This window comes from Erpetoichthys calabaricus, chromosome 1, assembly GCF_900747795.2.
Source record: "Erpetoichthys calabaricus chromosome 1, fErpCal1.3, whole genome shotgun sequence".
NCBI lineage: Eukaryota > Metazoa > Chordata > Cladistia > Polypteriformes > Polypteridae > Erpetoichthys > Erpetoichthys calabaricus.
In genome coordinates this window covers 29,119,142-29,140,487 of record NC_041394.2, presented here as the reverse complement: position 1 = coordinate 29,140,487, position 21,346 = coordinate 29,119,142, and the positions used below count along the sequence as shown (strand labels likewise).

Genomic DNA, 21,346 nt, shown 5'->3' with positions numbered 1-21,346 from the left:
CAGCCCCTTCAGGGTCTGATAGCATCATCAAAGAGAACCCTAGTCCACATGCCACAACTTGGATGTCCCATAACCCTTTGTTTCTTCCCCAGGATAACAATCCTCAACCTGTTGCCAGCAGTAGGCCCCCAATATTTCAAGGAGCAAGACTGCGTTCACGGCCTACCCAGTTCCAAGACTTATTGATTTCTTTTCACATTAATTCAATAGGTAGGAGAAGGGGGAAAATGTTTTATGTGATTGTTTAATAATGCTTTTGTTAATTATTTAATGTTCAGTTATTGCTTATTATGGTCTACGCCTTTTGGAACTGATGACGTCTTCAGGGAAGAGTGTGATTATCGACAACGTACGGGGGGGGGGGGGGTTTGGGGGCTAGTTGAAGAGGGTTAGTGAAAATAACAGCATTAGAAAGTACTTCTAAGTGTATCTTTGCTTCATCAGTTCTGCAGGTCCTGTGTCTCATAGGCTGGGGGGATAGCAGGCATGCAAGTTGCCGGTTAGGCAGAGAGGGGTGGGCAAAGGGATGAACCAGCTGAGAGATGCTGCCCAAGTGCTCACTAAGTGCTGTGTCTGCAACCACTGATCTCTTTTTTATTGACTTCTCCGGCAGTCTCACCCCTTCAGACAGTTATTGTATATGAGGTATTATTAGTTTGTGGTTATTAGAACAGTGGTGTGCCTTGAGATGTTTTTGATTACCAGAAGTGTGCTACACCAGAAAAGGATTGGGAAATACTGCTCTCAAAGAACCACTCTGAGGCCTTTATTTTTCAGAGTACAACGCTGAATTGGCTGTTCTGTTAAAATAATCATGTCCGGCTGATCAGCATTCACCTCTCTACTCACATCTCGAATGCCTCTATTGTTTTCATCTTTTTTTCTTCTACATTACTCAGCTTCCATATTTCTGCCACATACAAGCACTATGCTCCATATTACCCTTTTCTTTTTTCTTCGGTCAGTTCCATCTTTTTAATTTCTTGATGGCACACAGTATCTTCTATAATGAAAACAGAAATTCTTTACTTGTTTGATCCTTTCCTCGCTTACGCTACTTTCTAGATCCTTTCTTAGTTTTGCTTATTAGCAGCATTTCAAAAACTAAGCAAACATGATCTTGTACACTTGCTCAAAGCCATTAAAAAAAAAATAAAAACATTAACATTCAAATATTTGAATGAGGAGTGGTCTGGCGCCTCCCATAGGAAGCAGCTCAGCGTGTGGACTGTGTGCATGATACGACTCCTTAGAGTTGCTGAAGAAGTTCATTTGGGATTGTGCCTTTTGCATGAAGAAATCAAACCATACTATGCATATACAGTATGGCAAACCATGTTAAGATACATCTTGCAGTCTTCACAGTGATTTATGCAGTAGGAAACATTCGGTCACAATTGTGAAAGCCTAAACATCATCTTACGACAAGTCACATATACATTTTTGAAGTAGCTTGTTTCACATTTCACATATTTCAAAATGCAGCTGTTTATCCATGCCTGATGATTTGTAGTTATTCAGTAATGGTTTCATTTCTAATATTTTTCTCCTGTTCTTGTTTTTTTATTGTCACAAGATTATTTAAATCTTACACCTTTCACATTTGAGATCCAAGTTGAAAGTCTTTCTGAACTGTTCACTTTTTGCATGTGTTTGTCTTATAGGCTTGATGCAAAATTTTATATCAAAAGTTTCAATATAAAATATTGACAATACTAGATATGGCCTTGTACGACTGAAATCAGGCAAAACAAAAAAGTTGAAAGAATGAGATTAAAAACAGTTATTTAAAATTTAGAAGTAAGGTATAACATGACAAAACTTCTGCATCCCCCAAACAAATTATCACAGTTGGAAATGCCCCTATTTAGTAAAATCTAGCTGCAACCTTAAAACACAGTGAACACTCAAACATTAAACCTGCAAATGTGTAATCACTACATTAATTAATTACATGACCAGTTTATTCTTCATGGTGATTTGGCTATTAGGGCATTGAAAACTCTGGTAACTGAGCACCTTACCGAGGAAGTACTCATTCTTAGAGTATCTCATAATATTGTAAAAAGATTAGGACAGGGCGCACTGCTGTCTGCTTTACATTTCAGCAGAAGGTTGGAACACTTTTTAGCAAAACATTTTACTATTTCTCCTTGTTTACTTTTTAAATATTTTTTTAAAATAATATTTTGCCTTTTTCACTTCTGTGGTGTATGTTTTTCTCTTTTAAGGAACAGTTTGATGTTTTAAGCAAAATGTGGAGTTTTCAAAGCTCTTCCAACAGCCGAGGAAGAAGGTCATCATGCTGGAGAGACAAGATGTTCCACATGCCTACACAGATGGGCTGCCTCAAATTAGGACCCGATTGCTGCCATTCAGCTGGCAATGCCTCAGCACCACACCAGTTCAGATCCCCAACAGGCCTGACCCAATTGTTTTTCAAGTGGTTTTGAATCTTCCAGGAATGAGGCTCCCGAGGGCATTCCCCCATACCCTTCAAAATGTGAACAGCCTTGCTGTGTGCAACTGCAGAAAGGAGTCCTATGTGCTGTTTCAGAGCTGTGGGAAGTTTTTACGGTGGCTGGAATGCCAATCCAGAAAAACACGCTTATATTAAAAATCCAAAAATGTTCGCTGACATTTTTTGTTTGGGCACCACAAAGGTAAATGAGTTTTTAAAGAAAATGTGCACTGAAACTGCATAATACCAAAATGAATCTCTGCTGCTGCACATAAGGGAAAAAAGCAGTCATTGGCATTACCCTATAAAATCCAGAGTATGATACACTTTGGGAATTTCTTTTATTAAAAACAGCCAGACTGAAGTAGTGATGATGAAATATGGAAATCCTTTTTTATTTAGATTCCTATTAATGAATATTCTATATAGTATATTTCATAGTAAATTACATTACAGTACATTATAAAGCAAAAAAGATTAACAAAAGGGGAAAGAGTGATTGTAGGAGAATTCATTTAATAAAGTGATAGTAGGGTGTTGTACCATGTTAGCCATTATGGATGTACTGAGAAATCAAGCAAAATGACACCTTTTTTTTTATCGGCTAACTAAAAAGATTACAATATGCAAGCTTTCAAGGCAACACAGACCGCTTCTTCAGACAAGATGTGATCAATGTAATGTGCAGATATATACCCACCTATACCTGAAATGATTCACTATTAAAAAAATAAATCCTAGTAATTTTCATTAGTCCATCAGTGATTTGACACTACAAAAATAATGTAACACTGTGCTATATCAAATTTTCCCCTACCTCTAACGCTTACCATTTGATAAGAGACACTTGTCAATGCAGTACCACTTCCAAACTCTCTGTATTTCTCATGAAATGACAGACAATGAGACAGTCAGAAAAGTGTGTCCTGTAGGGTCTATACATAATATAAAAGGATTATCTGAATATTTGCCATAACGTTGTACATTTTAAATATATAGGGGTAATGCTCGCACACATGTGGGTGGAAGAATAATTTTCATTAAAGCAATAAAAACTATTTGTGTGGAGTCCTCACCTTACTGTATTTATTATTTTGATTGCTCAGTGATACTCAGGCTCCTTCTTCAGACACAATGTATTAAATGTAATGTGATTACATCTTGCCTGATGAAAGGGCCTAAGTTGCTTCAAAAACTTGAATATTGTAATGTTTTTAGTTAGTCAATCAAAGGTGTCATTTGGCTTGACTTCTCATTACATTAATAAAGTGAAAAAGTGTTAAAATTAAGAACATTCATAGAGTATGCGTTGGCTTCCTTGTTTAATCTCTTCTTGTGTTTTACTTAGCTCTGTGTTCAAATAGATTTATATTCGGTCTTGCTATCGTGGGATGGCCATAAACTTATATGGCCTGAGAATTTTAAAAATTAACTTGGAATCTGGTGATAAGTTGATATTAGCAGGATCCTCTGTTGGGCGAAACGTGAAGTTCTGCAAGAGGGTTGAGAAAAACAAGATGAGCTCCATCATGGCTAGACCTTCACCTGCACATTTGCGCTTTCCTGCAATATAAAATCATGATATGTTCATTAATCACATACATTTGATGTAAGAAAAATGAATGAATGCTATTTAGCAGTTCTTTGGTATGTAGAATACATTCAGAACACTGCATTTGGCAATATAACAGGTTTGCACATGAAATGAAGCTTTGATTGCTCATCCTTGGTGGTGAGGACTTTTTGGAAAAGAATAAAAAGGAAACACTTTACACAGTGATTCCATATCATCTGTCTTTTTGAACAAAGCATAACATTCTTAGGTACTCTTAATCCAGTTCACTGTTACAGACACTGGAGCCTGTATTAATACGTTTTGCACAAGATAGGTACAAACCCGGGACGTGAGACCAGTCTTCTATAAGGCCCACTCATACTGCTGTAATGTAGAGCCAGTTTGTTGGGGATGACCAGAGTACCTGGAGAACTTGGAAATGTCACACAGAACTTGGCAAATAGGAGAGAGAAGTAATAATCTTTGTTTCATTGTGCTAGCCTTAATTAAGCTTAAAATAAATGTGTTTGTTTAACTAAGTAATTGATTAATTAAGTAAAATCAGTCAGTTTATTTGATGTTACCTAATTAATTAATTAATTAATTAAGAAGACTCTTCCAACAAGAAATGTGTACAATCACCACGGTGCATTTACACAGGTATATATAACCTGCTCAGGGTTATAAAGTGATTAAATCTGAATCAACAGGTAATCATTTAGCCAATAAAACCTTATTGAGTTTATTTCTTATTCTTTTGTGCCTTTTTTGAATTATACTCTGAAATGCATTGTTACAAATTTTTACATTACTTCAGTAAAAAATAAACTGTGTTTTATTTCACTGTATATATAGTGAAAGGTGCTGATCTAAAAATATATAGCTGTGAATGATAAAAGGCTCACAAAATGAGATTAAAAAGTATTGTCGGATTAAAACAAACCTTCTTGTCTTTAACTTAGCAGGAAAATGAACCAAGGTCCTTGTAACTGTGAGGCAGAAACCTTAACCATCACATTCATCCTAAGATTTAATAAATTCATCCAGCCATTATTTATACCTGCTTTATACATAGCACTAAAATCAGGGCAGATACCAGTTTAACCCACGGCTCACTCTCACTCTCCATGGGCCAGTTTTAAGTAGCCATTCAATTGAAATTGCACTTATTTGGATTGTTGGTGAAAATCTACATTAACTGGAGAAAAGAGTAAAATGCTAGACCAGTTTTGATGATAATAGGCAATTAAGCTCACCAAGCCTATTTTCACCTATTTTCTTCAAAATAACATCAAGTCAAAGATTGAAGGTAGAGTTAGGTCCATAAATATTTGGACAGAGACAACTTTATTCTAATTTTGGTTCTGTACATTAACACAATGAATTTTAAATGAAACAACTCAGATGCTGTTAAAGTGCAGACTTTCAGCTTTAATTCAGTGGGGTGAACTAAACGATTGCATAAAAATGTAAGGCAACTAAAGCATTTTTTAACACAGTCCCTTCATTTCAGGGGCTCAAAAGTAATTGGACAAATTAAATAACTGGAAATAAAATGTTCATTTCTAATACTTGGTTGAAAACCCTTTACTGGCAATGACAGCCTGAAGTCTTGTACTCATGGACATCACCAGATGCGGGGTTTCCTCCTTTTTAATGCTCTGCCAGGCCTTTACTGCAGCGGCTTTCAGTTGCTGTTTGTTTGTGGGCCTTTCTGTCTGAAGTTTAGTCTTCAATAAGTGAAATGCATGCTCAGTTGAGTTAAGATCAGGTGACTGACTTGGCCATTCAAGAACTTTCCACTTCTTTGCTTTAATAAACTACTGGGTTGCTTTGGCTGTATGTTTTGGGTCATTGTCCATCTGTATCATGAAATGCCGCCCAATCAATTTGACTGCATTTAGCTGGATTTGAGCAGACAGTATGTCTCTGAATACCTCAGAATTAATTTGGCTGCTTCTGTCCTGTGTCACATCATCAATAAACACTAGTGTCCCAGTGTCCCAGTGCCACTGCCAGCCATGCACGCCCAAGCCATCACACTGCCTCCACCATGTTTTACAGATGATGTGGTATGCTTTGGAAAATGAGCTGTTCCACGCCTTCTCCATACTTTTTTCTTGCCATCATTCTGGTAGAGGTTGATCTTGGTTTCATCTGTCCAAAGAATGTTTTTCCAGAACTGTGCTGGCTTTTTTAGATGCTCTATAGCAAAGTCCAGTCTAGCCTTTCTATTCTTGAGGCTTATGAGTGGCTTGCACCTTGCAGTGCACCCTCTGTATTTACTTTCATGCAGTCTTCTCTTTATGGTAGACTTGGATATCGATACGCCTACCCCCTGGAGAGTGTTGTTCACTTGGTTGACTGTTGTGAAGGGGTTTCTCTTCACCATGGAAATGATTCTGCGATCATCCACCACTGATGTCTTCCGTGGATGTCCAGGTTTTTTTGTGTTGCTGAGTTCACAAGTGCTTGCTTTCTTTCTCAGGATGTACCAAACTGTAGATTTTGCCACTCGTTATATTGTGGCAATTTCTCGGATGAGTTTTTTCTGTTTTCTCAGCTTAAGGATGGCTTCTTTCACCTGCATGGAGAGCTCCTTTGACCGCATGTTGTCTGTTCACTGCAAAATCTTCCACATGCAAGCACCACACCTCAAATCAACTCCAGGCCTTTTATCTGCTTAATTGATAATGACATAACGATGGACTTGCCCACACCTGCCCATGAAATAGCCTTTGAGTCAATTGTCCAATTACTTTTGAGCCCCTGAAATGAAGGGATTGTGTTAAAAAAATGCTTTAGTTGCCTCACATTTTTATGCAATCGTTTTGTTCACCCCACTGAATAAAAGCTGAAAGTCTGCACTTCAACTGCATCTGAGTTGTTTCATTTAAAATTCATTGTGGTAATGTACAGAACCAAAATTAGAAAAAAGTTGTCTCTGTCCAAATATTTATGGACCTAACTGTATGTAAAGTCCTATTTTCCAGCACACTACTTGGTAATGTATTCCATATGTCTGTGGTTCTTTGTGTGAAGAAAAACTTTCTTACAGTTGTGTAGAATTTGCCCTTAGGAAGCAGCTGTAGAGTTTATTTATCTGCTGTACTAATTCTTTACTTAATTTTAAACATCTTCTAATCTCTGCTTGCTTGAACTGGATAGGTTCTGATTCTTCAGCTGTTCCTCATAGCTCATACGACTTAATTTCAGGATTAGGTAGTCATTCTACTTTAGACTTTCTTCTAGTGTTGCTGTGTCCTTTTTGTAATATTTAGACCAAAACAGTACTCTACTTGAGACATCACTAGAGTTATAAATGAAGCTTAAGCATAACCTCCCCTGACTTGTTGATCACTTCTGTACAGTCTGAATGTAAATAGTGACAACTGACGAGTACTGGGTGCTACGCATAAGGTGTACCTTCGACTTTCTGAACACCAATTGTACTTTCAAATCCAACATTTTTGCTTCCTATGTGTTATACTGTATATTTACTTACATTAAATTTGACCTACCACAAATCTGCCATAGCCTGTGTGTAGGTCTCTCTAGTGGTTTAACTGACTCTATATTATCTGATATTTCCCCTTATTTATTATAATTTCCAAGGTTGTCTGACATGTTGCTTGTATTCTTATCCAAATTGTTTATGTATATTTAAAAAAAAATCAGCAAAACCAGCACTTACCCATGAGCACATCGGTTTTAATAACACCTCATTTTAAATTGGTTCATCTCAAGATAAAACTTTATTTCTGATGTTTAAGACAATTTTGTACTCACTTACTGTACAAACAGCAGCCTGATTTACCACTTTTCTTAATTTGACTATTAGCCTCTCTTGTGGTATCTTATCAAAATCATTCAGATGATCAAGGAAAATAATATAATTTGCAGCTCTCTAGCCATATCCTTGTGTTGCTTTCACAATGAAGTCCAGGGTATTATTAGGATGTCTTTTAACATCTGGGCCTTTTGCTTACACACTTTTTTCTTGTCATGTGTGTCTCAATCTTTTCCTTAATAATTGCCTCCATTAATTTACCTGTGATACATATTAAGCTTACTGGCCAATAGTAACTTGAATCAGCCTTATCACCTGTGGCACGCGACTGGGGGTGGCACCCAGCCTGGACGCCCAGGAAGACCGGAGGAGGACTCACGCCTCCTCCAGACCACGAGGGGGCGACCGCCCTGGTTCCTTTGGGGGCCAAGGGTACAGAGCTGGGAAGCTCAACCCTGTAGGGGCCCGTGGTCACCGCCAGGGGGCGCCCCCATGCCTGGAGAACCTTGGACCCCAGCACTTCCGCCACACCAGGAAGTGCTGGGGGGAAGACGAGTGGGGGCACCCGGAGTGCTTCCGGGTATTCAGCCGGCACTTCCGCTACACTGGGGAGTGTCAGCGGGAGATTGCCGGGACACATTTGGAGCACATCCGGGTGCTAATAAAATGGGCCGCCTCCCTCCGCAAGAGGAGTGGAGTCGGTTGGAAGTGGACGAGAGTAATGTTGGAGAGGAGTGGAGGTGGCCTGAAGGAAGCAGGCACTGTAAGAAGAGGCCTGGACTTTGGGGGATTGGTGCTGGAGGCACTGGGTTTGTGCGTACTGGACCTTATAAATAGTGTAAATAAACGTGTGTTGGGAGAAAATATGATGTCCGTCTGTCTGTGTCCGGGCTGTTTCTCACACACCCTATTTTATATAACATAATATTTGTTAGCTTCCATATTTAAGAATTTCACCTGCTTTAAAAAGATAAGTTTGACACCCCTTCTGTAGCCTAATTTTCAGTGATAAAACAGTGGTGTCCACAATAAAAACAAATTCACAAACTGTTATAAAATTTCATCAAACTATTGGAAAAAATAATGGACTATTATTTATGTCCACCTGATATGTCACACTTCAAGAAGAAGAAGCAATCTTAGAAAGTTCTTCCCAGGTATGTTGTGCTACCCCAGGCCAAGAGGGGGTTCTGCCACAAACTGTCTTATCTTTTTCATCCTCCACCGTGCAGAGAAACTGGCTAATGAAGGGAACTGTCTCTGGCTCTTCCATTGCCTGGGCCATAAAAACACAACTAACTTGAAGTAGAAGTCACTTCTTTCCTGAGTGAACAAAGCAAAAGAGCTCCTCAACCTTTTGACGGCCGATGAAACAGACATTATTATACCAGCCACATTATTCTGGTGGCCACAGTTATCATTTCCTTTTTATGCCATCAAGTGTTGTTTTTGTTCATACTGTTAAGTAAATGGGGATGGCCGGGTTGGTGCCACAAAATTCATTCTTGTTTGAGCCTGTCATTCTCTCACACAGCCACATAAGGTATAACCTACTATACAATTATATTTGCTAGGAAGTAGCAGCTCAATAGCAAATGAGAGTGAAAACAGCACACTTCATTACTTAAGTGCAGCCGACAGAAACACTGGATGCTTCTCATTCTTTTTTGTGATAAAATAAAAAGAATGAAGCATTACACACTTTGTAAATCTATAGTTAAACTCACACGTACTAACATATGACATTAAACACAGATCATGCAAGAACGATAAGTATTAATTGCATAGTATTTAACCAGTAAAAAAGTCAAAAACCATTTTAGATAACCTAAAGGCTATTTCACATTAATGATTTTCAGTCATAGTATTCATTTACATAATCTTAGGGAATCAAAAGCAGTCAATATGCATGTCCATGAAGCCGTGACATGCCCAGTAACTCGCTCCAACAAGTCTGTAACTCCTTTTGATGAAACTGAACAGGTTTTATTTTGACTTTATTTGTAGTGGCAAACTCTATTTGCATTAGAGCCAACACCTAAAGAATGTACGTTTGAAAATAAAATGTGTATAAGATAGCAGCGGGGAATACAGGATATGAATGTTTTGAACCTCAGTACAGAAAAAATGCTAATCTATATGATGTCTTGTGTTTTATGTACAACCACAGAATAGATAAAAAAGGTTGAGATTGCATCCTAACTCGTTAATCTTTCATGAAGTATGCTGTTGGCTGTCAGAAATAGGGGCAAACCTGACTGCACTGAATGGTCAGTACTAAATGTTACATATCCAGTAATTTTCAGTTGTTTGCATCAATGGTCCATATAATTTAATCAGAAACTGTGGACAGCAAATCTGACATATTCCATGACTAGAAGTTATGTAATGAAAATGTTGTTTGTATTTAAATGAAAGTGTTCAATGTTTCCTAATTTGAATGTTTCACTTCTTTAGTGTTGTTTACAAATGATTCCATTAACAGTATTTTAATGTGAATCAAATATTTTCATGTGCATTTGTTAGTGCACACAGCTCTCTTCAAAAACATAGCACAGAGTATTTGCAAAGAAAGACTAATCAAAAATAACATGAATAACAGGTTTCTCATATCTAATTTGCAGTGGTACTGAAAAGTATTGCAATGAAAACTCCCTCTTGAAAAATTCCCTAAAGAGTTTGTACCTGTAGAAAAGGGCATGAAAGAGGAATTCATTTTGAAGCAGCCATTTTCATCCAGGAAGTGACTGGGGTTGAAGGTATCTGGGGTTGCCCAATTTGTTTTTGCAAACATCACAGAGTGAAGCATGGGAGCCACCATTGTACCCTGCATCACAATTACAAAGAAAACAAAGTGCTCATTTAATTACAAAAACTCCTCAGAGGTGTAATTTATCAAGTAAAATGAGGTAAGAAGAAGAATAACCAGAACTTTCTCAATGAGATATACAATAAGTGGCATGGAAATATTAAGACAGAGAGGAAGAACCTAGAGATGTAATGCTATTATTGCAAGAGGCTGAATTTTTATGGGAGTTAGCAGAAAGCACAGGAGAGTCAACATGAGTATATACTATACATTCTCTAATCCCTTTCAGGGTTACAGGGGTTGGAGTCTTTCCTGACACCATCAAACACAATTTAGGAACAAGCCCTGAACAAGGTGCCAATCCTTTGTAACACCCACTCAAGCACACACACTCCCACTCTCACACAGGACCAATTTGGAATCTCCAGTTAATGTAACACAAAGTAGGTGATTTATGAGAAAAACTGGGGTATCCATGCAAACTCCACGTGGATGTCGTTGTTCCATCTTTTAACTAAAATAACAAGAGTCATTCTAAATACAATTAAATTCCGTATAGACAATGAATGCATAATTGTTGCCTCCAGCTATTATTTTACTAGGAAATTGATGAAATATGATAGCATCTTACCGCTGGAATTGTGTAGCCCCTGATGACAGTGTCCTTTGTTGTCATATGTAAAACATTTAAGGGGAGCAGATCAATGAACCTCTGGATTTCGTGGAGTACAGCATCAGTGTAGGGCATCTTCCTTCGGTCCTCCATGGCAGGGGCACGGTCTCGACCGATCACCATGTCAATCTCTTTCTGGACCTTTTCTGAATTTAAAGAAATAAGTGGCTAAAAACTGACAACTCAGGATCATTGAATACTCAAAAAAAGAAATAGAGGACATGCAAAGAGTTTTCACCATTTTGAAGATAATTATTTTTCTGTTCTCAAATGTACAAGAACTGCTTCTGTAGATTTGAAATGTACAACTTTACTGTAAAGATATTCCAATTACTTTACATAGAGACCCTTCAGGCACCCTGTTTTGACTGTCTGTTCTACACAAAAACTATTTATAATTTGAATGTAGTTCTGTAGTTTGAATTATCTGCCGCCATATAGTGTTAGACATGGAAAAAAATGTGAATGACTAGAGTACTGCACTGAGGCACTTATGACAGTTATTAAGTTTTTTTTTATCTATATATTTGGTGTCATGTACAGGTAGATGTATCATTGCAACAGTGTTAATGTTTTTGTTGAGCCAACCATAGGGATGTAAAAATTCTTTAGGTACTTGCATAACAACAAAGAAAAATGTTTTGCAATTTCCACAGATGTTCTACCACAAATATTAGCACTGCTTCAGACATTGCCATACTGAATATTTTGCCCACACGTAGGTTGAGTATTTGGGTTCAAATGAGCTTTTGCATTTTTACAATAATGAATCAGTTTAATGTATGAGGTAGCCGGAAGTATCATATTAAAATCAAGCATTCTCCTACAAACTAGAATGGTATAGCAAACTTCAACCTACACATGCACTTAGAGGTCAAACTAAATTTAGAATTCACCATGCACATCATACTACTTAATCATACAGAAAGCAGGGAATCAAAAAAACAATGCAAAATGTTACAGTGGCCAGACCTGCAAGAAATGATAAAAAATTCAAATGTTTTATATGTGTATGGAAGATTAATAATACGAATTGTGAGAACATTACATTGTCGAAATGCACCATTTGGCAACTTAAATTTTAAATAAGTACCACCAGTCTAATTCTAGCTAGAGACCCAATGCTCATCTCACAGGGGCCCATCCACAGCTAAATATATTTCTATAGGTGAGAAAAGATTTAAGTTCAATTAATTTAGTAAATAGTCTTTCTTAATAGGTGGAATCCATTTACATACTTTTGCTTATAAGAATATGATTTCAGCGTTAAGTGCAGTCAACTTCTCTCAGTCACATTTAAAGGAAATGCATTGGACTGTATTTCAGAATTAAATTGTAATACTTAGTATTATACAACTTAATAAATCTTAAGATTATTGTGTCATGATACAAGTTTTGGGATTGTGTAGGGATTGTGAGTTCAATGGCTAACAGCCTCAAGCAGTATCATACAATATAAAGTGTATCTTGGAAATCGCTGCACATTGCTTTCACAGGGAGCCCTATGAGAAGAACAAGCTGTGCTCTTTGTAGACTGAGGTCTGAAGTTAGCATCATCTACAGCAGAATCAGATTTGAGCTTGTTGTTTCATTCTCTACATGAATTAAATTCAACAACAGATGAAACAACAAAATTGATTCTTAGGGACGGCTGTACACCACAGTGCATAATTCAAAATAATTTTAATAATTCGGATGTGAGCGTCAGTAGGCTTTGTGTCCTAGGCACCAAGTTACCCAAACTATTCTATAACATTTCAGTAATTATTTACTGCCTTGATGATAATCTTTCTGATTGTAAAATAGGTAATTATGATAGCAACTGACAGGAAGAATTCATAATTGCAGAATTACAGTATGTGAGGGTTCCTCTAGAGTGCCTCTTTCACTTGCACGATTTGGCTCTAAAACTAATTAGCACACTGTCATCTCAATACAGGCTTAAGTTTTGAGTTTGGTATTTTTCCGTCCAACTGTTTTAGCTCTAGACTGTCCTCAAGAAACTGTGACACAAAGACACATACACACACACAAACCCATCATCGAGATATCAATGTTTTCGGTATCAGGACACCCTAAAACGTCAAGATCCGTCAAAAATCGGAGAGCAAAAGTTTTGATGAATCTAAAGCTTTCGCTCCTCTCCCATAGACAATAAGTTATAGTGGAGGAGGGTGCAAAGCAAAAATTTATTTGGGTATAAATGTAATGAATTGTGCTAATCGTCTCAGACAGGTTGAAATCTAATTAATAAATGTCAATGTATTTATATAGCACATTTAAAACAACATAAGAATGTTGTGGCCAAAGTGCTTTACAATAAAAGAAGAAAAAAACATACAATTAACATAAATAGAAATGAAATAAATGAACATAAATAAAATAAATAATAAATAGAAGTAAGATTATAGAATCACAATGAAGAAACCATCAGTATTACTGAAGGTCACGGAAAGCAAGTGAATAGAAATGAGTCTTATTCTTGTTTTGAACAGTTCAATTGTAGACGACTCCTTTTTGTAATGAGGTAAAGAGTTCCACAGGCAAGGAGCAGAAGCTGCAAAAGCCCTGTCCCCCTTAGTTTTACACTTGGTACGAGGGACAACAAGAGACAACTGACCAGAAGATCTAAGCACTCTAAATGGCTAATATTGGAGAAACAGAATCAGACTTTCTTGCCCCAACCAGAAAGCAAGCAGCAGCATTCTGGACCAACTGTAACCTGCGTATCAGGGATTTGCTAATCCCAGAATACAGCGAGTTGTAGTAATCAAGGCGAGAAAAGATAAAAAGCATGAGTAGCTTTCTCAAGATCCCTAGAAGATAAAAAGGTGTGATCTTACCTAAAATGACGAAGCTGGAAAAAGCAACTCTTGACTACAAAATTAATTTGTTTCTCAAAAGAGAGGTTATTGTCAAAATAACACCAAGAATGCAGACTTGAGGTTTGCAAAAGACAGAGAAAGAGCCGAGAAATCCAAGACCAATTTGGGCTTTAGCTGATGAACCCTTTATATGCACCTCCGTTTTATTTTGATTCAGATCAAGAAAATTATTAGCCATCCAAGATCTTAGTTCAAAAAGACAGTTGTGCAGTTGATTCATTACAGAGTTGCAGTCGGGATTATAAACCTGTGTATCATCAGCATAGCAGTGAAAAGAAATGTTAAATTTCCTAAAAATAGCTCCAATAGGGTGAAGGTATATAGAGAATAAGATAGGACGCAAAATGGATCCCTGAGGAACACCACATTTAAGAGGAGCAGTAGATGAAAAAGAGGAATTTAAAGTCACTGAAAAGTGTCTACCAGTTAGATATGACTTGAACCAGTTAAGAGCAGCCCCTTTAAGCCCAACAAGATGTTCAAGCTGCAACAGCAATATCTCATGGTCAATAGTGTCAAAGGCAGCGGACAGGTCCAGGAGGACAAGGACTGCAGCGCCACCAGAGTCAGTAATAATAGAGATGTCATTGAATACTTTCAGAAGGGCCGTCTCAACACCATGATAAACGCCTAAAGCCAGATTGGTAGATCTCAAGTAAATTATTGGAGTTAAGGTGATCAACCAATTGATTATAAATAATTCTTTCTAATATGTTAGCCAGAAATGGCAATTGGGAAATCGGGCGAAAATTGGCTAAAACTCCAGGATCTAATTCTGCCTTTAATAAATGTAGACCTCAACATTAACGTTTGCAGAGGACTATGCAATGCATATGTCCACCCATCCATCCGTTATCCAACCCGCTATATCCTAACTACAGGGTCACAGGGGTCTGCTGGAGCCAATCCCAGCCAACACAGGGCGCAAGGCAGGAAACAAACCTCAGGCAGTGCGCCAGCCCACCGCAGGCAATGCATATGTCACAGTTGTATATCATTTGGTATGAGATTCTTTAAAGCAGTGTTAATGGTTGTAAAACGCCATCTGCCGGAATGCATTTTATTACTAAACATGTTTGCGATGTACCATCTTTTGGAATGACAGAAACATAGCAGTGGACACACAGACAGACACACACAGACCCTTATCCATTGAAGGTGGATTATTGGTTATTTTTCATTATCTTTGTATTATTAATAATTTGCATCTTTTGCATTGTAATACCCTGTACTGAATGTTTTTACATCAGTGGGACTAACAAAAAATTATTTTCATTGTACCTTAAGGTATAATGACAACAAAACTGAATTGAAAATATGTTCTTTTTAGCAGAATTAAAGCAAGTGTGATATCTATTATACTGTACTTTATGTAAAGAGAAGAATGTGTGAGCAGTTGTATGTCATTTATAGACCAAAGCAGTGATTGAGTTACTATGACATAGTGGTGCAGTTTGTGTGAGCCAAGGTCTGTATTACTATTTTCATGTTCTGCTAATTTGATAATACTGTATGTTAAACTTATTTTGTAGGTCAAGATTAGTTTATTTATTAAGAATAGGGGTAGGTAATGATTGTTTTAATAGGGTATTGTTTCTCTAAGAAAGGGTTGCAGGTTTTAATGGGAACTAGGAAGTATTTATTGTAAGTTTGTGGGTGGATTGATAAAGATATAGAAAAACACATTTTTCTGACCATATCTATCTTAAAGTGTAATGGTATAACTGTGGAAATTTATAACTAGGAAAACAAACTTTGCTTCATTAACATAACAATGATGTAGATAAATATTAAATGCCAAGAATTGGACAAATGTAAGTTAAGGCAGCCACATGATGTTTCGTGCCTACACAGTCATTAGGGCTGCTGTGTTACACCTTCTTGAATTATTTATCAGCCCAGTTACTGACTGATGATGATTTCTCCTTCATATCCAAAACATGATCATACTAGGTATATTTGTGGATCTAATTTGTCCTAATAAAAATGAAAGAATATTCATGTATGCAAAAGTGAACTATGAAGTGTCCCATCTACGCTTGCGCCACCACCAACTACCGAAAGCACCATGATGTTCCAACAATGATGGATGGATTAAAAGCCAGAAGTCTGTATGACCATCAGCATCAAGTGACTCCATGAGAACCCTAACTACAAAGAGGACTATTTCATTTATATTAGGTAGAATGCCCAGGGGGGACTGGGCGGTCTCGTGGCCTGGAACCCCTACAGATTTTATTTTTTTCTCCAGCCTTCTGGAGTTTTTTTTTGTTTTTTCTATCCACCCTGGCCATCGGACCTTACTCCTTTTCTATGTTAACTAATGTTGTCTTATTTTAATTTCTTACTTTGTCTTTTATTTTTCTTTTCTTCATTATGTAAAGCACTTTGAGCTACTTTTTGTATGAAAATGTGCTATATAAATAAATGTTGTTGTTGTTGTTGTTTACTGGTTTCTGCCTAATACTATGATTGGCTCAGCCCCCTGTGACTTACTTTCAAAAAATGGACGAGTGAATATAGCGGCCCCACACTCTAATATGGATTAAAATTTTGAAAAGTATGTTGGATACTCTAGGGTTGCACATTGATGCTTCCTTGATAGAACCAGCTGCCTGTCACCCTCTAATAAAATAGGCATGTGCAGGCAAACCAGAAGAGATGTTTCTATATTTAATACTGGTGATTGGGTCAAAGACTCACTTTCCAGTCTGTGTGGACTCTGCAAGATCACTCCATGTTCAAATTTATCTCTGAGTACTCCTGTATCCTCTTGGATCCCAATGGCATGTTGGTAATCTTAATAGTTTAGGTGTAAACAGCAGCATGACACACATTAGGCTAACATTTCATCCAGTGTGTCCAGGACTGACTACAGCACTCCTTAAATATTTATTGAAAAGTTGCTTAAAATAGTCTAAAGGATAAATATAGATGAATTCCCCTTCAGAGATCAATACACTATTATTTGTCTCTTTATCTAGATCTTATTTCTATACATTATTTGCCCTAATGGTTCTTGTTGTCTGATTCTTTTTCTTACACCTTTGAAAGACAACACAAAATAATAGTCCTGTTAACTGGGAATTAAAACTGTACCAAAAACAGATTTAACTTTTCAATGTGTCTGTTACAATCTGTATATATAACTTTAGTGCCTTTAAATTGTTTTAATACACTGTGTATGGGTCAGTATATACTACAAATAGGATTCTTTACTTGCAAATTTTTGTCCGAGTCCTTTGTGTCCATTTATGCCTCCTAAAATATCTTACAGCTCTCTAGGTGAAGATTGTAAACAGCAGAAATGATTTTACATTCCATCTATCTTTTCTGGTTTTTCACTAATATGGTTGAACTTTTAAAACTCTGCAACAAACTTTCTTCATAAGAGTCCAGGTATATCATATTCTTCTCCTTCTTCTTTCAGCTGCTTCTGTTAGGGGTTGCCACAGCAGATCATCTTCTTCCATATTTTTCTGTCCTCTGCATCCATTACACCCATCACCTGCATGTCCTCTCTCACCACATCCATAAACCTTCTCTTAGGCCTTCCTCTTTTCCTCTTCCCTGGCAGCTCTATCCTTAGCATCCTTCTTCCAATATAGTCAGCATCTCTGTTCTGCACATGTCCAAACCAATGCAATCTCGCCTCTCTGACTTTGTCTCCCAATCGTCCAACTTGAGCTGACCCTCTAATGTACTGATTTCTAATGCTATCCATCCTCATCATACCCAGTGCAAATCTCAGCATCTTTAACTCTGCTACCTACAGCTCTGTCTCCTGCTTTCTGGTCAGTGCCACCGTTCTCCAACCCATATCACATAGCTGGTGTCACTACCGTCCTGTAGACCTTCCCTTTCACTCTTGCTGATACCCATCTGTCACAAATTACTCCTGACACTCTTCTCCACCCACTCCACCCTGCCTGCACTCTCTTTTTCACCTCTCTTCCACAATCCCCATTACTCAGTACTGTTGAAGTATTTAAACTCATCCACCTTTGCCAACTCCACTCCTTGCATCCTCACCATTCGACTGACCTCCCTCTCATTTACGCACATGTATTCTGTCTTGTTCCTACTGACCTTCATTCCTCTCCTCTCTAGAGCATATCCCCATCATTCCAGGGTCTCTTAAACCTGCTCCATACTCTCGCTACAGATCACAATGTCATCAGCAAACATCATAGTCCAAGGGGACTCCTGTCTAATCTTGTCTGTTAACCTGTCCATCACCATTACAAATAAGAAAGGGCTCAGAGCCGATTCCAGATGTAATCCCACCTCCACCTTGAATGCATCCAGGTACATCATTAAATTTAAAATGTCTTACCTTGGATGTGGGGGTATTTCATGAGGATCAGTAGCCCATATCGCAGTGTGGTGCTGGTGGTCTCCGTTCCCGCCGTAAATAGATCTAAAATTGTGATGTTTAAGTTGTCATAGTTGAACTCTGTATCTGGATTGTTGCTTTCCTTGAGTGTTATGAGAAATATGAATCCAGAGTTAAACAAGTCAAGATTATAGCTCTGATAGAACAATCTTTCCTCTTTTACTTAAGCATAACATATATTAGCATAACATTCTCAAACTGTGTATTTCAGTTCAGGGTTGTGAGAAGGCAGAGCCTATCCTGGAAAGATGGGAATAACTCTTGAACAGGACACAAGTCTTTCACAAGGTCCACTCAAGCACACATCCACACTAGGACAGAATATATTCCCTAAGTAATCTGCATTAAGACACATGACCTTGGGTTGAAAGAGGAATGGAGAATGGAGAATATGTATGGAGAATATACAGAAAGAGAACAAGAATAAGATTTCATACTTTAGCCATTAGAACCGTGTGGCTGCAGTCAGGGCCGGATTTATATGAAAAGAGGCCCTAGGCTATTCCACTTATGAGGCCCTTTCACCTTCCATTTTTAAGTTTGTAAATTACATGAGAGATAATAAAATACGTAATGCGCGTTGATCTTAACCAATACATTTTTATGTTTGTTTATTAGTCATATGCGTAGAATTTCTCCTTATTTTCGGTTCAGTATTTTAGTGTTCACTGTTTTTAGAATAGTGTAATTTTAATTTTGCTAACAATTTGAATGTAGGCCCCTCTTGATTTTGAGGCCCTAGGCTGAAGCCTAGTTAGCCTATAGGAAAATCCGGCCCTAGCTGCAGTGCTAACCATTATCCCTTGGTCTACAGTAAATGATTCTCTTTATTACATATTATATTATATGCATTTTTCATCTCAAAAGTTGATAGGTGGCTTTAAATTGGCCCAGTGTAATGGAGTATATTATGTGTGTGCATAAGTATGTCCTAGGGTGGAGTGGCAGCCCATCCTTGGTTGGTTTCCTGATTGTGCTCATAAATTTCTGATGATGAAGTTCAGTAATGGGTGAATTTTGAGTATTATATACAGTGGAAGGTAGTATGCCCACTACACTACAGGAGAGATGCTCTTTTGAAAATGCCTTTACATTTTACAGTATATTTATACAATGCAGCTTCCACAACATGACAAATACCAAAAGTGTGGTGAGGCTAGAGATGCAGTGATTTTGCTTTCACAGGATGGTTTTGCTATAAGAGCACATCTTTTCTTATAACTTACATCAAATTAATGCTATCCTTGCTTGTGAGTCTCATATCTCGTGTTAATTGAAGTATTTTTGGGTATCTAGTTCTTTAATTCAAGACGTCTTTTCCAGGCTGTGGATGGAGCACACTTGCTCTGCTACAGGAGGGAACCTGTGATGAAAAACAATCTTTGAGCCTGACCAAACAATAGTCAAGCAACCTCAACATAAAACACAAACCAAGCTCTCTTTTAAGTTTTTAGATTGTTTTGTAAAACTCTGCAATGATTCTCTTGAGAATGGAATAAAGTCTGGTTGTAAAAGAAACTGTGTCTCCAGATTACTTGTGTCATCCAGAGCCCAGAAATCAACAGATTCTTTCCTTTTGAATTACTTCAGTTTTCATCACAAAGTGTGTTTCCACATTCAATCTGGAAAATATATTTATTTTTAGATGATGGTGTCCGTTTTGTACCTGTAGCTTTATAAACTATGGTTCATTTAGATATGTTTAAATTGAAGCAGAGTTATGTAAGAACATTTATTTGTTTTTCAAGTTGTACTCTCATGTTTTAGGGGTGTATCCTTTCATATGAATATAAAACAGGTCTGTACATTATCTAGACCAGTCTGGCAATAATTTCTTAGAAACTAAAATCAACCATTCTTTGAAATAATATTTGTGATCTTTACAGAGATAATGGAGTGTCTACTGATAATTATCAATTACTTCTCTAAAGTCTAATCATTATGAAATTAATTATTAAATTGATATGTCAGACAGCACTCAAGAAACATTTGGATTTTTTTGAGAAAAGAAAGTTAGGAACAAGCCTTTTACTAATACACTGAAGAGATATAATGTCATTTGAGAGGAAAGTGTTAAATTAGATGAAATCTTGTGGATCTTCTTCAAATCAAATTGTTATGTATGCATGTGTCTGTTCATCAGGCTCGGCAAACTTAGCAAGAACTAATTTGAAAGAGGGCAGCATGGTGGCAAAGTGGTCAGCACTGCTGATTTGTAAATGCAGCACCCTGGCTTTGAATCTTGTAAAGCTAGCATGTTCTTCATATGTGTGCATATTATTTTTTTTCTTCCTCAAATAGATCCATTTTCATTACGAATAACCTGAATTTTAGATTGTTTATTTATTTTAAACTGGCCACCAGTGTGTGTGTGTATGAGTGAACCCTGAAATGGCAACCTGAAAAAAGAAAATTCTTAAGAAATTATTAAACATGAAAATTGATAAATAAATAAATAAATTCAGCTTTACTAGTCAAACAAAGAATACACAGCAGGGTCATTTTCAATATACAGTGCATCTGGAAAGTATTCCCAGCGCATCACTTTTTTCACATTTTGTTAAGTTACAGCCTTATTCCAAAATGGATTAAATTAATTTTTTTCCTCAGAATTCTACACACAACACCCCATAATGACAATGTGAAAAAAGTTTACTTGAGGTTTTTGCAAATTTATTAAAAATAAAAAAATTGAGAAAGCACATGTACATAAGTATTCACAGCCTTTGTCATGAAGCTCAAAATTGAGCTCAGGTGCATCCTGTCTCCCCTGATCA

The 21,346-nt window shown here is 37.2% G+C and overlaps 1 protein-coding gene across 1 annotated transcript in view; it reads right to left on the bottom strand.

Moving 5' to 3' along the window:
* Nucleotides 1-2,826: 2,826 nt before the first annotated feature.
* LOC114648072 (cytochrome P450 2B1-like) overlaps nt 2,827-21,346 on the bottom strand; it is a 30,916-nt gene continuing 12,396 nt past the window's right edge. Inside the window, exons 6-9 of the mRNA XM_028796879.2 lie at nt 18,510-18,651; nt 11,247-11,434; nt 10,492-10,633; nt 2,827-4,024 (exon numbers count right to left, since the gene is read on the bottom strand). Of these exons, the coding sequence (XP_028652712.2) occupies nt 3,843-4,024; nt 10,492-10,633; nt 11,247-11,434; nt 18,510-18,651 (654 nt within the window). The 3' untranslated portion in view covers nt 2,827-3,842. The remainder of the gene's footprint in view (nt 4,025-10,491; nt 10,634-11,246; nt 11,435-18,509; nt 18,652-21,346) is intronic.